Source organism: Brachyhypopomus gauderio, chromosome 2 (genome assembly GCF_052324685.1).
Source record: "Brachyhypopomus gauderio isolate BG-103 chromosome 2, BGAUD_0.2, whole genome shotgun sequence".
Classification (NCBI taxonomy): Eukaryota; Metazoa; Chordata; class Actinopteri; order Gymnotiformes; family Hypopomidae; genus Brachyhypopomus; species Brachyhypopomus gauderio.
Window position 1 is genome coordinate 3,059,969 of NC_135212.1, and position 17,968 is coordinate 3,077,936.

General features: G+C 40.9%; 1 protein-coding gene across 1 annotated transcript; it reads right to left on the reverse strand.

Annotated features, from left to right (window-relative positions):
- Positions 1 to 10,520: 10,520 nt before the first annotated feature.
- LOC143508976 (uncharacterized) lies at positions 10,521 to 16,275 on the reverse strand. Its single transcript, XM_076997547.1, has 5 exons — positions 16,225 to 16,275; positions 15,780 to 16,092; positions 14,159 to 14,189; positions 10,936 to 11,011; positions 10,521 to 10,850 (listed from the first exon to the last, which is right to left on the reverse strand). Exons 1-5 carry the CDS (start codon positions 16,265 to 16,267, stop codon positions 10,540 to 10,542), a joined length of 774 nt encoding a protein of 257 aa, XP_076853662.1. The 5' UTR covers positions 16,268 to 16,275; the 3' UTR covers positions 10,521 to 10,539.
- Positions 16,276 to 17,968: the final 1,693 nt, after the last annotated feature.

Below are 17,968 nucleotides of genomic sequence, written 5' to 3' on the forward strand. Positions count from 1 at the left end.
TACCTTTTATAATGATATTTTTGTAATTATTTTGCCTATTTATGCTTTTTGTTCTTTGTCTAACACAAAACATTATAGACATTTATTTGTAGATTTGTTATGTTCACCATAGCCTACAATTCACTAACATACACAACTTTTAGACATTAAAACTTGAAATGGCGTAACATTGAGTATACAAACAAACTTGCTTTAGCTCGGTCTACGGGCTTCACTTTGCTACTCTGAGTATCGAACAAGCTTTTTGTGGATGTGGGGGTGGAAGGCTGCAGCGCAGTCTGTAGCATTAGCAAGACAAAAGACGTGAACGCTTCACAGTGGGGGTGCGGGCCAGTGGGTTAGTGGTGTGGCGAACGTACATGATAATATAGTGACATATATGCCAACAGAATAACACACAGACAAATAAGCAAACTATTACACTAACCAAGCAAACTATTACACTAACCAAGAAACAAAACTGAAACTATATTTTGCATTTACGTTTTCGCACAAACCAGGAAATGCAATATGAAACTAAACAAAACTGACAATGGGAAAGCTACTGAGAACAAGGTCACAAGGCACTGATTCTAAAAGGTTTAGTCACATTAATTTGTTAACATATTGACGTTACGTGCAAATGTCACCATTACGAATATTTTGTTTGGGCGGCTCATTCTTCCTTTTGTGCAAAACGCCATCTAGCGTTAATTATGTGTCAGTACCAGCTCCCCTGTGTAAAGACTCAGCGGTCTTTTGACCGCCCGAGGCGCGCTTTAAGTAGGTGAAAACAACACGGCGCTAGTAGGAGGTGGTGAAATCGGTCAGATGACCGGCCCTCCGCGCTTCTAGGTATAAGTATGTAAATGAGGCGCGGCGCTTCTAGTGTTAAAGTGGAGGGAATTTATGATCAAATTAATCTTTAAGTGTAATATATTACTGCAACAGATGAAAGACTCACATGTAACAGCCAGCACCAGCAGCACTGTGGATGTGACAAACATGGCTGGTTTAGAGTTGGATGTTTGAATGGAAAACTATCTGGAGATCCTCTTCAAACTTTCTACCTGTTCCTTTAAATATAGGAAAGGAGTTCAATGAGAAATTTGCATAACAAGTCAGTGACGTGACCCATAACAGCAGGGACGTTGGGTATATTTCAGTGAGGGACGCCCTCTACTGGTGGTAAAGGAGTGCAGCATGAGTAAAGATGATCTTTAGAACGACTATTTAGTTTTATTGTCGGAGATATCCTGAATATTTTCAATTTAAAAAACTGGAAGCAATCAATAGTCTGCTGTGATACTAATATTTCATAAATTGGACATGAGATATTGTGAACCTACCCTATGTGTGTCTGTAAAAAACCTGAGTGGTCATTTATGTCTATAAATAATGTAAGTTATAATTGATCTATTCTAGTATTTCGCGCAGAGACTGACACCTTCAGTGCATGTTAGTGTCCCCACACTGAACCCACTGCAGTCACAGGTCAGTTTGTGGGATGCAGTTGGAGCAGTGGGAGGGCCCTCTACGCCCTCTCAGAGGGACTAAAAATATTCTTAAAACATAAATATATATAATATAATTTATCGCATTTTATTTTATCTACTTACAGTTTGACAATCAACATTTAAACAATTACAAAAATATAAGCAAATAAATTATTCAAGCGTGACTATTCAATCTGTGTTGGAAGGTGAGGGGTTAAGTGGAAGCCTGTGAGCCTGTGTCTCCCCCTATCAGGACTGTGATGCCCGCTGTTCGTTTACAGAGGGCCTGGCAGTTATAATTCAGCGCAATACCAGTTTCAAATGACAGCAAAATTGACCAATCATATCTTCCCTCTTAGTGGGCGGGCTTAACTGTATGATAATTTCCGCCCGCTGTGGCGACACTAGCTGTCGTTAGCGTACCACCGCTAGCTAGTTTCGATTCATTCCTTTGATGCCCTCGTGCGCGTTGTTTACATATTCCGCTTCCGAGGAACACGGAGCTGTGAACCTTATTTTGTTGGAACCTTATTTTGCTTAAGAAGTTATCTAGTACAGATATTATTGTTTATTGCATTTCTAAAGCTGTACTGTCGTCTCATTTTTTTTTCTTTTTTGCAGTGAAGGAATATTTTATCTTCTTATGTGTGCTGTAACTCTGAACATTGTGTCCCCTAATGCTCTCTCTGTGACCCCTGACACCCTTTTGACAACTCTCCCCTCTTATCACACCTCTCTCCCTCTTTTCACACCTCTCCCCCTCCTCCGGTATGTTCTGAGTGTGTGTACCAGAAACGGCTTAGCCTTTCCCCTCAAGGTGCTGCGCTTGATGCACACGTATGAATCATGTTTCATCTTCACACAGGCTTCTTGAGAAGAATGCATTTGTTTCCATATATGGTAGAATATATCACCTATGTTAGACTAGCCTCATTGAGCCCACCCTGTTGCTTGCGTGCACAGGGCTGGTCTGTGTATGTATAAATGAGGGGAGCACCCTCTCATCTTTGAACATTTGGGTACAGCCTGTCTGTGTGAATAAACCTCTCTTCTTTAAGAGTAGTTTGTTCCTCATTTGTTCCGAGAGCTCTCCGCCACACACTTCTCTGCAGAGTGTTACTATTAAACTGAAGAATTAATCCTTGGTGATCCTCCTTAACCCTCCGCTCATTGCTGAACACAAGAAAGGTGTTAACGCAGTAAATTAGGAAAAGAACCAATTTTTTTTTTTTTTGGGGGGGGGGGAGCGGGCCCAGGTTTAATGGTCACGGTTCGCTACTGAGTTGGAGTAACTGCTACCAACAGCTCAGGCTGTGTAAGGACAGTCTGGCTCTGGACGCCTAAACAAACATTATCACAGATCAAGTCCTCACTGAAAGAAATTAAAGTCTGTCCATAGTATCAGTGTAAATGTAAGGACCATGATTTTTGTAAAATAGAAAAAAACAGTACAGAACTGAAAACCTTACCAATTTTTCTACCTGTTCAGTAGAAATTTGCGTAACATGCCAAATTGAGTGAACTGAATCCATAAGCATGTATTAGATAAATGTAGTTGCCTTGCAGATGTGTGTCAAACAAAACTCACAAGGTTTTTGTAATGCTTAACCACTGTCTCTTCACACTGTGAGTCTCTTGCACAGTAATACACAGCTGTGTCTTCAGTTTGCAGATTCTGTCCTTGTAATGTTATTGTGTTACTGCTGGTGTCTCTGGAGATGCTGTATTTGTTTTTTAGTTTATCACTGTAATCTGTACTCCCACCACTATAGATACGTCCAATCCACTCCAGGGTTTTTCCTGCAGGTTGTCGTATCCAAGCTGTATAGTAGCTAGTAACTGAATATGAGACCTTACAGGTGATGGACAGACTCTGGCCTGGTGACACTGTGATGTAAGCAGGCTGAATAAGTTCTTCACCGTGCACATCTGTGAGTTAAACATATGATGTAATTAGTTATGCATTAAAATATTGTTATATCTTGAACAAAAAATGCAACTTAAATCTGAAACATCAAAACAAGATTGTTTTCATATCACATTAAACTCTTGAATCAGTAACTCACAGGATGCAGCTGTCAGCAGGAGTAGAAGAGGTGTGGAGAACATGACTGTGTTATACTGGTGAGATCTCTTCTCTCCAAAGCTTCACTGCCTCAGCACCTAAATACAGAGAAATTGAGGTGGGAGGATTATATTTGCATATCTGGATTGTTGATGAGAAGTCAAAACATCAGCAGCCATTCTTTACAAAAGCCAATTAATTTAAGTAATTAAATAATTAAAACCAGAATCTCATAGTATTTTCCTTTCAGCCATTTTTTGTTTGTTTCTGTTATGGTTCCTGTCTACTACTCTTCTTGTTTTGGTTTATATTTCCTGGTTTCCCCTTTGTGTACTCTTATTTTGAAATTCATTGAGTCTGGTTTCAGTGTTTTTTCGTTCCCTCCGTCTTGTTTGTAATCCTGCCCTCATTAGTATTCCCAGGTGTTTGTATTTGGTTTTCCTTGATTTCCCCTGTATTTAATCCCTGGTTTCTGTGCTTCTCATTGTTGTTGTAACAGCCCTGTGATTTGGGGTTCTGGCCAGAGGTTCTTGTGTGTAAGTTAGTGATGGGCAAATGAAGCCTCATGAAGCAATGAAGCTTTCCAACCCTTTGCTTTGCAAAAAGGTTCATTACTCGAGGCTTCATTCATCACTCACTAGTGATATCTGCTGGTGAAACTGTAACAGCCTCGTCATTCAGTTGGATCATACTTTCAAAAATTTGTAAATGCAATATTGTCACAAAGTTTCCATCAAACTCATGTTTAGTAACAGGAGAATAAATTAAATCATACTTAATTGTCATGTTTTAATTACTAAAATGATTTAAAGTCAATCTAATCCTTGACCATCAGTGGTTGTGTTGGGTTTTCTTGTATGTCATGGAATTATTTCACAATGAAGATATGTTGTACTTTACTATATTAGGAATTGAGTGATTGTTGAGGCAGACTGAATATTTTGAGTTAGAAACTGAGTTAAAAAACAGAATGTGTTTAAAATAATCGCTTCTTGGGGGGTTCTAGATCTGGTTTTTAACATTACAAATAAGGTTTGCCTCTTCCAATGGTTTTTAGTCTGTTTTTGATGTGTGAATCTGATGTACATCCTGATCAAACAAAAAAAATTTAGAACGTTACAGATTTTAAATTTTTATTTATCCACCTACTACAACCCACGAAGCAACAGGGTTCATAGCACTTTTATTTTGAAAAACGATACACAAAATGAAGCAATGACGTGGCCGATGTAATCTGAGGCCTCGTTTGTTGCTGATCACGTGATTTTGCTCAATACTACACAAGCTCCGAAGCGGGGCTTCATCGGACACGCCCCCTTTTTACTCGGTACACGCCTCGAAGCCTCGCTTCAGATGTCCCATCACTAGTGTAAGTCTGCTCTTGTTGGTTTTGTATAGTTTTAGTCAATATTAATGACTTGCTCATGGATTTGACCCTTTCCTGTTTATACGACCCTGATTTTAGATTGCCCTTCAAAACACCTTGCTCTTCGCAGCACATGCGTCCACCTCATCGCTTCCAGAAGCCGCGAACATTACAGTTTCTTTATTTTTGGTTGCTTTGCTGAAGCTACACATTTGTGATCCTATCCTCTACAAAGTTTGAAATAATAAACTTTTATGTTTGTGATCAACTTTCAATACATGTTGGCTACCTGCTCTGTACTGAGCTGTGTCTAATTTAGAATAATAGACAGTAATCCAAACCAGTCCTGTCCCAGTTAACTGGAAGATACAATGCAAGCAGATTGTTGGAGTCTCACACACTGAACCCACTGTAGGCAAATATCTGTGTTTGCGCTCCACCAGGAGCAACTACAATGATGTCTCAGTCTGTGTGAGGACACACTATGAGACACTGAAACATGGAGCCACAACATTTTCACTGATTGTTACATTTGTTGGGTCTGTGGAATTAATTTACATGTTGAATGACCACTCTGTTAGAGACAGCTGATTACCTGTTCCATGTATGGAAATTAGACACATGACCAGAGTGCAACCTAACACCAGACCAGCAAGTTTTCCATGAAACAGTTTCAGTTTAATTCCTTATTAAAATGGGGAAATGAAGCAAAATGGAGTCACGTTGACCAAACCATCATTGTCTGTGCTAGACTAGCCAGAGCCAGTGTTTCAAAACTACCAAACTTATGGGACTTGATCATGCAACTATGTTGAGAGTATACAGTATGGAGATGATTCCGTGCCTATTCGAAATGTAATCGCTACTAGGCAAAAATGGAAATGCAATCCACAAAATGCATTGCTTTTCCATACAAACATGCAGAATACGTGCCACAATGAAATGCAAAAGCACTATTACATTACATTTCAATGCACTTTATCTCTTTATTGAAAAACAATACACAAGAATTACCATTCAAAACCAAAACGCTGAATTTGTGCCAGAATAGAATATAATACAGCTCGAAATGTAATCACGGCACCGAGGTATTGCTTTTCACCGTACAGTATTTCTGACATAAATGTCTCCTTTAAATGTAATGATCACGAGATTGATTTAAACACTGATGTGATGAAAACATGCCACAATGAAAAGTAAAAGCTCCAGTGTGTGTGGATTTGTATTTAAAGAAAGAAACGCTGAATTCGTGCCAGAAGCCACCTTGAAATGCAATCGACTGAACGTCATTGTATTCCACTGTGTCTCTGCGAAGCTGTGTTCATGCCAGAATGAAATCTAATCACTGTCCAATAGGAACGCTCGCCTGAATTTGGGGCGGGGCTTAGACTCCAGTCAGACGCAAACGCTCATATTTGGACTTGAAAGCAGCAGAAATGTCTTTTCATGACAGAATAAAAGAGGAAATAAACAGTCTAATTGGACAAATTGAGGCTGGTGCAGTTACAGACGACTACATGCTTAACTTAATTAAGCTGAAGGTGCTGGACAATATTGAAAACAGACCTTGAAAGTGTCGTACATGTGCTTGAATTCCACCTTGTAAAGGTGGATGAACCCTGCAAACAGCGCTGAAGAGCGGAACGCGACATCGACACGCCACAGCGGAGCCCCCGCGATTGCTACCCATATTTTCCAGATTATAAACCGCTACTTATTCCCTCTCGCTTTGAACCATGCGACTTATAATGAGGTGTGGCTTTTCTGCAGATGTTCCTTCACCCGTCAGGGGTGGAACAGAAAGTTAATCAGGTGATAGGACAAAGATGTAAGTCAAAGAAGAAAGTGCTCATTTTCATTTAACTCATGCAAGCAGCAGGCACGACGGAGAATTTTTTTCAAACGAACTTGTGCCGAATTCAGAGTCCCTTCGTTTGCACACGCATAAAAACGCTACAGATGATATTCCGGAGTTACAGTGATTTTAACTTAGTTCATTGAGCACTCTAGTTTTGCCCTAACTAGATATTTAGACATAATACTGCTGTAATACTGCAAAGAGGTGAACTTCGTATAGCCAGTGTATATTTTATTTAAAATAATTAACACCCTTGATCCAGTGTGGCTTTGGACATAGATAATTCCGTCCCGTTTGCTGTGATGGATAATTAAAGTCTAGCTCTTATTTATGCATAGAAACATAAATCGCAATCTGTAGCGTCTTTATGCGCGGATAAACGAATTCAACACAACACCGGCCGAAAGACCTTACAGGCATGAACTCTGAACTGACGGGCACCGTTCAGAAACTGATCAGTTCAGTTAAATGTACAATGAGTCTCCGCTTAACGATGGGTTTAGAGACTGAAATGTCCGTCGTAAAGCAGCTTTCGTTGTTAAACGTGACCCTAGATTTAGATACGCTTTAATTTTTACGCATAAATACAGTATAAAAAACGAACAATGTTCTCGTGCGTACAGCGTGAGCAAGAGCGATCGCGTTGCCGAGATGAGCTTATCGTACACAACACTCCACTACACTTCACAATCTTCGCAGTTTGAGATTCGTTTGGTTACTTATTCGCAGCTCCTTATTCGGCGGCTGAAGTTGGTTCCTTATTCAAAAAGGTTGTGTTCACGATGCGTGTTTGCTGCGCGCTTTGTTTAAAAGAGATAGATTAAACAAACGAGCATAGGAGCATACATTTAAGAGGTTATTGTTTTCCATACTGATTTTGTGAATGTAGAAAAAAAATAAAAATATAATGAAAGCATTCCTTATGTAAAATGGTTTCTACTTCAAGTCGTTCCAATTGTATGCGATTTGTACATGATGATTGAATTCGTCAGCATTTCTAACGTAAGGAAACATATTCTTAGATTTGAAAACTAAACACAGAAATGCTAATCTAGAACACAAATTAATTGGAAGAAGAAATACCAGTCACACCGCCAACTGATAAAATCCATACCCAATATATACAGTCATTTTTAAGTCCTTCAGTTAACTTCTGTTTACCCTCCACTGTCTGCAGGCCTTGTTGCATATATTTTGCAATTAGTAAATCTATAATATAGGCCTACAATAAAGACAGTAAAAAGACCAAAAAGTACGAGAAGGAGTTATAGGCTACTGAGTGTTTTCATTACACGAATGCAGATGGGCATTTTTCACAGGTAATGGGGAACTTCCCGTTTCTTCTTTCACAAACGAATGTGTTAATTTATGTTGCCTAACAAAACCTATACAACAGAAAACTTTCAGCTTAACACATAGATTTGCAAACTCTACCTTAATTATTTGTATGTGGTCGTCCTCACGTTATCTATCATTGATTTGGGCTATAGCGACAGGTGACCAGTTGGCTAAAAATGCTTAGTAGTTTGGTGCTGTATGAGACATTTTACTGCACAAGAAAATGGTTTCACGTTGGGCTTAGAGGGCAAACGGTAGATTTGACTTGATGTGTATGTGACCTGGCTGGTGGGGCACGGGAGAAGAAGTCTATCTGTGACCGTGTGTGCTGTGCTGAAGACGCTTCCTTCCACTCGCTGAACTAAACTGCTGCTGCAGCGCATCTGGTGTTAAAGGAAGAGAGAGGTCGGGTGTGTGCGAGGTGGTGGCTCATTTCAGGGCATTGTTTTAATCGCTCAGGTTTTCAAAAGATCATTTCAAACCGACCTCAGTAAAATGATGATAATAATAATAATAATAATAATAATTATTATTATTATTATTAAAAAACGAAGTTTCAAAAGGGCACTTTCGTTGATAAAGGGCAGAGTTGGTGGTGCTTTAGCACCTGATGTCTATGTGTGCACGCCACTGCTCAAGGGTGTTAATTATTTTAAATAAAATACACACTGGCTATACGAAGTTCACCTCTGACCACGACTTTGCAGTATTACAGCAGTATTATGTCTAAATATCTAGTTAGGGTTATCGCATGGTTCAAAGCGAGAGGGAATAAGTAGCGGTTTATAATCTGGAAAATACGGGTAGCAATCGCGGGGGCTCCGCTGTGGCGGGTCGATGTCGCGTTCCGCTCTTCAGCACTGTTTGCAGGGTTCATCCACCTTTACAAGGTGGAATTCAAGCACATGTACGACACCTTCAAGGTCCGTTTTCAATATTGTCCAGCACCTTCAGCTTAATTAAGTTAAGCACGTAGTCGTCTGTAACTGCACCAGCCTCAATTTGTCCAATTAGACTGTTTATTTCCTCTTTTATTCTGTCGTGAAAAGACATTTCTGCTGCTTTCAAATCCAACTATGAGCGATTGTTTCTGACTGGAGTCTAAGCCCCGCCCCAAATTCAGGCGAGCGTTCCTATTGGACAGTGATTAGATTTCATTCTGGCACGAACACAGCTTCGCAGAGACACACAGTGGAATACAATGACGTTCAGTCGATTGCATTTCAAGGTGGCTTCTGGCATGAATTCAGCGTTTCTTTCTTTAAATACAAATCCACACACACTGGAGCTTTTACTTTTCATTATGGCATGTTTTCATCACATCAGTGTTTAAATCAATCTCGTGATCATTACATTTAAAGGAGACATTTATGTCAGAAATACCGTACGGTGAAAAGCAATACCTCGGTGCCGTGATTACATTTCGAGCTGTATTATATTCAATTCTGGCACAAATTCAGCGTTTTGGTTTTTAATGGTACTTCTTGTGTATTGTTTTTCAATAAAGAGATCAATTGCATTGAAATGTAATGTAATAGTGCTTTTGCATTTCATTGTGGCACGTATTCTGCATGTTTGTATGGAAAAGCAATGCATTTTGTGGATTGCATTTCCATTTTTGCCTAGTAGCGATTACATTTCGAATAGGCACGGAATCATCTCCATAATACAGAGGATAGTGTTCTCAAGGAGAATCTTGAGAGGGAAAAGGGAATCTTGTGGATGTAAACAACTTGTCTTCACAAAGGATCAGAGGAGGATGTGACGACTCATTCTACAAACAGGTGTTGCACAGTCATGCAAACTGCAACCCAGTACAGTGCGGACACTCCTACAGTACTGTGTGTGTGTGTGTGTGTGTGAATGCGCAACTCGTCATGAGATTTCTGTTGCACCATGCTAATGGGAGGGGCAGAATTTGATGCGCAAAAAAAAAAAAAAACAAAAACATGAGAATGAGTCTACTGGCCTTCACATCAATTTCATTGCTTAACAAATACAAACAAATAATATTTTTCTCTTGAGTCACTAGAAGACTCCAAATGCTGACATTTACACCGAGGTTGAACATAATAAAAAACAAAATTCCATTTCAAACAAATTCTGTAATAAAAACATTTTTAAAATACAAAAAAAAATATACAAGCAGCATAAATAAGAAAAATGTGTTGTTGTATTTGATTACAGTGTGATTTAATGTGTGTTGAAGTAATATAAAATTCACAGCCACACATTGTCCTAAATGTTTTAGATTCTTGTTATGTTTAAAGGGATTTTATGTCTTATGCTAACTGACTAAAATATAGATATTTCAGAATACAGTGGCATACAGTATTACTGTGAGGATCACAGGCTTCATGACCAACTGATTTCCTACTTCTCATTTTCACTATTTTTTTATTCCAGAGTTATTGTACAGATGTCTGTATGAGTCCTCTCACAGTGAGCCTCTAGCACAGTAATACACAGCAGAGTCTTCTGACTTCACTTGACTCATATGCAGGTAGAAATTCGAGCTGTCCTTAGATGCTGTGAACCTGCCCTGTACTGTCTGGGCTGTGCTCTTATCAGAACTAGAATAATAGTAGATGATCCATTCGAGTCCTTTTCCAGGAGCCTGACGAATCCAGTACATGTTAGTGCTCCCCACACTGAATCCACTGCAGGCACAGGTCAGTTTGTGGGATCCACCTGGATTGACTATTACTGACGTCTCAGACTGTGTGAGGATGACCTGAGAGTGAACACCTAAAAGACAGACAACGAATAATTGTCACGGTGGAGTAAATTTGTAATTAATTTTATCTTTAAATGAGACAGATGAAGGACTCACATGTAACTACCAGCACCAGCAGCACTGTAGATGTGACAAACATGGTTGGTTTAGAGTTGGATGTTTGAATGGAAAACTACCTGGAGATCCTCTTCAAACTTTCTACCTGTTCCTCTAAATATAGGAAAGAGGTTCAAAGAGACATTTGCATAACAAGTCAGTGATGTGACAGATCACAGAGGGAGTGTCAGTAAGGGACTCCCTCTACTGGTGTTACATGAGTGCAGCATGAGTAAAGATGATCTTTAGAATGACTTTATTGTTGGAGATATCCTGAATATTTTCAAATTACATCTGTAAGCAATCATTATTCTGCTGTGATACTAATATTTCATAAATTGATGTCAAAAGTATACAGTGTATAGTGTTGTTAAGGAAAGCTGTACCACGAAAGGGAGTCTTGATGTAAACATCTTGTCAACACAAAAGGTCAGAGGAGGATGTGAAGACTCAATCAACAAACGGGAGTTGCACAGTCAAGCAAACTGCAACCCAGTACAGTGCTGACACTCCTACAGTGCTGTGTGTGTATGTGTGTGTGTGTGTGTGTGTGTGTGTATGTGTGTGTGTGTGTGTGTGTGTGTGTGTGTATGTGTGTGTGTGTGTGTGTGTGTGTGTGTGTGTGTGTATGTGTGTGTGTGTGTGTGTGTGTGTGTGTGTGTGTGTGTGTGTGTGTGTGTATGTGTGTGTGTGTGTGTGTGTGTGTGTGTGTGTGTGTGTGTGTCATCACTGTCTAAAATAAACAAACAGGTATGACTCCAGTGGGCAAAGATAGTCTTGTCAAATTATTACAGATTTCAGTTGCACCATGCTGATAGGAGGGGTATAAATTGATGCAAAATAACAAATTGATGAGCTCTTCCTGTCGGGTGTCAGCAGTTCAGGCTGCTGAATGTGGAGTATTGGTGATGGGAATGTTTTCTTTGGCTGGATCATCTGCTACCTGTGGATGGACAGTAGGTCTTACCTAAGCATTGTGGACAACCAAGTCCATCCTTTCTACGCAGCTGTAAACCAAATCACAAGAGGACGATGCAGCATACCACAAGGATCTAATAGTAACTGATTGGGTCCAGAAACATGAGAATGAGTCTACTGGCCTTCACGTCAATTTCATTGCTTAACAAATACAAATAAATAATATTTTTTTCTTGAGTCACTAGAAGATTCCAAATGCTGACATTTACACTGAGGTTGAACATAATAATAAACTAAATTCCATTTCATATAAATTCTGTAATATATTTTTTATACCATTAAAAAAATACAAGCAGCATAAATATGAAGAATGTGTTGTTGTATTTGATTACAGTGTGATTTAATGTGTGTTGAAGTAATATTAATGTCACGTTGAGGACCCCGGCCCCTCCCTTTTGGGCGTGTGTATACGTAGTCCACGTGCTTTGTCTGCATCAGCGGAACTCTGTGGTGTGTCTCTCCTGTGAATCGTCTCGTAATCACATGGGGCTAATGTGGTTTGTCTATTTAATGTGCGCTCGCGCAGTGTCCTGTGCTCGTCGTTGTCTAAGTCTACACGTTGTGTGTGTGCTTGCTCCGTGTTACTCGTGCGCTATTGCGCAATACTTGTCAATTAAAGGTTACGTTTGCTCCGCAACCCGAGGATTCTGTGTCTTGTCCTTGGCTGCGCCCGAACGTCACAATTAAATTCACAGCCACACATTGTTCTAAAGGATTTAGATTCTTATGATGTTTAAATGGATTTTATGTCTTATGCTAACTGAATAAAATATAGATATTTCAGAATACAGTGGCATGCTACAGAATTACTGTGAGGATCACAGGCTTGATAACCAACTGTTTACCTACTTCTCATTTTCACTATTTTTTTATTCCAGAGTTATTGTACAGATGTCTGTATGAGTCCTCTCACAGTGGCTGTCTAGCACAGTAATACACAGCTGTGTCTTCTGGCTTCAGTTGACTCATATGAAGGTAGAAATTCGAGCTGTCCTTAGATGCTGTGAACCTGCCCTGTACAGTCTGGACTGTGTTCTTGTCAGAGCTAGAATAATAGTAGATGATCCATTCCAGTCCTTTCCCAGGAGCCTGACGGATCCAGTGCATGGTATAGCTGCCCAGGTTGAATCCACTGCAGGTGCAGGTCAGTTTGTGGGATCCACCTGGAGTGACTATTACTGACGTCTCAGACTGGGTGAGGACGACCTGGGACTGAACACCTGAACAGAGACACAAAGGAAATATTCTTTCAATGTTTTAAAATTATTGTTATGATTTGAAGTGGTTCATCACAGAAAGAGACACAAGACTCACATGTTGGAATTAGCAGTATCAGCACCAGTGTAGATGTGAGGAACATGGCTTGGTTAGAACTGGAGCTCATTAGAGTTGTTAGACACCTGAAGGTCATCTACAGCCTTTCATCATGTTCCTCTAAATATAGAGAAGGGCTTCAATGAGAACTTTGCATAACAAGCCAATCACATGAGAGATGCTGTGTGGCTAATGTGGGTACATTAGACATGTTTGTATTCTGGCACAGGGCTGCACACTACTGTACTGTAAGGGCAACATGAATTAATATTTCCACAGTCTCACCAGCACTAATCTTCATCTGTATTTGTCTGATGTGTTTGTATGCCTAAGTTTATGTTGGCCATAAAAATATTATATTAAGATTTTAGAAACTCAAATTCTATCATTATAGTAGAATACATACATAATTAATTTCAGACTGCCCACGAGTGCCCATAAATATGTGTGTGTGTGTGTGTGTGTGTGTGTGTGTGTGTGTGTGTGTGTGCTGACCATTAAACGTAAAGGGGAAAATATGCTTAAACTTAAAAAAAAAATTAAAAAGCCAAAATTTCACTAAAAACAGCTGGGGCGTATCCTTCTGACCAGACCACGTCGACCAAGGGACCTCCACCTACACCTACACCTACACCTGCTTTTCCTGGACTGCTACCCCTGCTGAATGCAGGGATGAAGCACCCTGGGTAGTGGGGGGGTCTGTCATGGTGCTGCCCCTGACTCCTCCCTTTGGGTGTACAGTATTTGTGTGTGTTTATGTCCATCTGTGTCCGCATGTAGTTTAAGTGTGTGTGTTGCACTTGTGTCTTGTTTAGCATCATGTATTTATATTTATCAATTGTGAATTTTTTCCTCCGCATTTACCCATCTGTGCAATTAGAACACACACACAAACACACACTAGTGATTACTAGGGGGCTGTGGTGCACACGTGCCCAGAGCGGTGGGCAGCCGTAGGACCTCTGGAGGTGGAAAGGGGAACTGCAGGTGTTCACAGTATCATAGCATTAAAGACGGCTATAGCCTCTTCAACTCGGCACCTTGCTTCCTTTCTCTCACTTCACAACGTGAGAAACGTGACAGGAATATAAAACCCCTGGCTAGATATGAGGGTAATTCCAGGATTTTGGTACATTTCCTGTCCCACCACTTAAATTTCAAATGTACATATCCAAAATATCTAAATGACTATTTTTTTTAAAACATTGTACTTGTTATAAGACAAACTGTAAAATTTGGTGGAAAAATAAGCACCTTAGATATTATTCAAAAGACCGAATACCTTTGAACCACCTCAGAAAATGGCCATTTTCTCTTGTCCCACACATTGGGTGACCAACTCCTTTGCCAAATTTAACAATTAAAATAAGTTCTAAATAAATTACTTCCTATTGTATATTGTTGAAATGCATCTCCTTTATTTATGAAAACAACTTCTTTGGTCTACATTGTATTGCATGTCACAGTTTTTACACTATTAAGTTGTGTCCCACAACATGCGCTCAGCCCTGTTACCATAAGGAATTTTATCTGGCAGAGAAAGGGTTAAAAATATTTGTGTACTGGCACAAAGGAATTTGCATCACAAGGACATTTCCTGCCCACATGGCAAGAAAAATGGTAAGTGCTCTAACAATTTTCAAGGTTTTTTTCCAAATATGTTTGTCCAAGTTGTGTGTGTCACTCAGTGAATGCAACCCTGTTCCTCATATTGTAAGACTAATATTGAGTAGAGTCAAAATTTACTTTATATACTTAAATAACCATATTTGTCCTTGATCTTGTATACATAGCTAAATTTTACAGTGAGCATCTGTTCCTGGGGTAGACCACAACTTAGTCTAAATTTGCAACCCTGTTACTGCATACCAATTTACTGCACACCAATCTAATAAAGAAAAAACTGCTTCCATATCTGAGATTGACGAATCAAACTTTTTGATTGTCTATAACCTGTAGATAATAAATATATGATTTAAAATGATCAAATTGAAGATCAAATTTTCAGAAGTGACCACCCCTGAAATGTACCAAAATCCTGGAATGACCCATGAAACCCTAGTCAAACTGAACTTGATTTAACAGTGAGGACTAATTTCTTCTGATTTTTAATAAGGCACTGATTTTTTTTATATCTACTCCTAGGAAAACATTATTGTATGCGCAACTGTTCATTTGTGCATTGATTTAGGTTTCATTGAACCTTTGATTTGGGTTAAAAATATTCACTTTAATTTTCAAACTGAACTTACAGAGGACAGAGCTCAGTGATTACAAGATTACTATACCATGGATTATCTAAAGGAAGCTGTCACCCTGTGGTTTATACACACCATAACACATGAGTAATTTGATCTACTTCAGATGAATTCTTAACTATTTTATACAGCCCATTTTGCTTCATTAAGATCTTAATTAAGAGCTAAGAAACGAATGGGTATGTAGTTAATGGTAATTTACTGTTTGCCTTTTTATTTTAACAGACTTTAACTGTAATAGTGTTTTTTCTTCAGGATTTGTTTTTGAACAGAGCTGTAACTGAATTATTTCACTGTGGTTCACGAGCACAGTAATACACAGCTGTGTCTTCAGTCTGCAGATTCTGCCCTTGTAAGTTAATGGTGCTGCTGGAAGAATCTCTGGAAACTTGAAACCTGCTTTTCAGTTTATCACTATAGTAGGTGTTACCACTACCACATATCTCTCCAACCCACTCCAGAGCTTTTCCTGCAGGCTGCCGGATCCAGTTTGTGCAGTAGCTGCTATCAGTGACTGAATACCCAGACACTTTACAGGTGAGTGTCATTGAGTGTCCAGGACTGACAACCATGGATCCAGGCTGTGTTAACTCGATGCTGTTAATACCTGGTAAAAATGTAATTATTTTAATATTTTCAAGGCAAATGTCTATTTAAAGTGAGCATGTAATAAAGACTCATTACATGTAGTAATCTAATAACAAATAATCTATTCATGTAAAGACTGGTAGAGACTCACAGCTTACAGTGGCCATCAGCAACAGCAGGAGTGTATGGAGCATGATGTGTGTGGACGCTGAACAAGTAGACGCTGTCTTCACCTCCAACTGCTTCATTAAGGGGGAAACAGCAGGTAATTTGCATTGAGAATCACCTGATACAAATCTGCTGCTCTCTGGAGGTCTTGAGAATGCATTTAGTCATGTAAGTTTTTAACTTGTAAATATTTTTATTTTGTCGAAAGAACATAAAACCTGAGCAGACATTTTTACGACATGTTCTGCTGTTCTGTGTTCTTCTAAATGCACTAAATGCAATGTCTAGATGACAATCTGTATTTTCTATTTTAAGAGTGTGACGGTGGCGCTAGAGAGACGGACGAGACACGAGTCCGGTTGTTCACACACAGTCACTTTAATATAACAACAAGTATTGCGCAATCAGCGCACGATAAACACTCACACACAGCACACAACGTGTAGACTGTAGACAACGACGAGCACAGGACACTGCGCGAGCGCACATTAAATAGACAAACCACATTAGCCCCACGTGATCACGAGACGATTCACAGGTGAGACTTATTAATCACACAACAAAACCCTACCCACGTATATACACTGACGCAGACAAAGCACGTGGACTACGTTGACACACGCCCAAAAGGGAGGGGCCGGGGTCCTCAACGTGACAGACGCCCCCTCCAAGGGCACTACCCGTCCCGGGGTGCCAACAGGACCGAGTGCCCCGAACCCACGACGATGGGCGGATCCGACACGCTCAGTCCTGCGTCTGGGAGGTGACTGCCCTCGGGGAAGCGTCCGCCACGGACCGCCTAGAACACCCTCCCTGGGAAGACGGGGGAAAAGACGGAAGACACATTAAACGGAATATATGTCGCTGTCCGTGCACTCGGAAACACCCGAGTGCACGGACAGAGGACGATCGTCCTCCTCATACCCCTCCTCCTCCTCTCCGTAGTCAGTGGGGTGAACAGAGCGCTCAGACGGCGGGTAGTCCTCGTCGTCGTCCTCCTCCCCCTCCTCTACGACGGAAGAGGGACCTACGGGCGGAGCGAGGTAGTCCTCTTCCTCTGACTCCTCCTCTTCCTCCCCCCCGTAGTCTATCGTGGACGCGTCGTCCAACGAGGGAGCGTAGGCCTCCTCCCCCTCCCCACCGTAGTCTACGGTGGAGGCATCGCACAGGGACGGAGGGTATGACTCCTCCTCTTCGTCCTGCTCCTCCTCCTCGGAGTCCCCCTCCCCAAACTCCGCCTCCGGGGTCGAGTCAGCGACGCAGATCTCACCGGGATCTCTCTCCGTCGGCGCGAGGGCGCGGGATGGAGGGGAGTGTCGCTCCCTCCAAATCCTGACCGCTCCCTGGCGGAAGAGCTCCGCCAACTCGGGGTCTCTGTCCTCAACTTTCTGGGCTGAGGTCAGCTGGAGGGCGCATACCGGGTCCGACAGTAGTTGATCGCGAGTCGGCGGGGTTATGCGGCGCGGGGGAGAAGAGGAAGAGCGGTGATGCCTCTTGCTGGAGCGTAACGCCTTCTTAGGCCGGGTAGCGTACCCTGGCATCTTCGGGTGTCTCAAGTCGGCTCGTCGTTCTGTGACGGTGGCGCCAGAGAGACGGACGAGACACGAGTCCGGTTGTTCACACACAGTCACTTTAATATAACAACAAGTATTGCGCAATCAGCGCACGATAAACACTCACACACAGCACACAACGTGCAGACTGTAGACAACGACGAGCACAGGACA

Coding starts and splice junctions, on each gene's coding strand:
- LOC143508976 (XM_076997547.1), bottom strand. CDS start 16,267: ATGCTCCATACACTCCTGCTGTTGCTGATGGCCACTGTAAGCT. Junction 14,190..15,779: donor TACTGTGCTCGTGAACCACA/GTGAAATAATTC, acceptor TTCCACCTCCAG/AGGTCCTACGGCTGCCCACC. Junction 10,851..10,935: donor GCTGGTGCTGGTAGTTACAT/GTGAGTCCTTCA, acceptor TCTGTCTTTTAG/GTGTTCACTCTCAGGTCATC.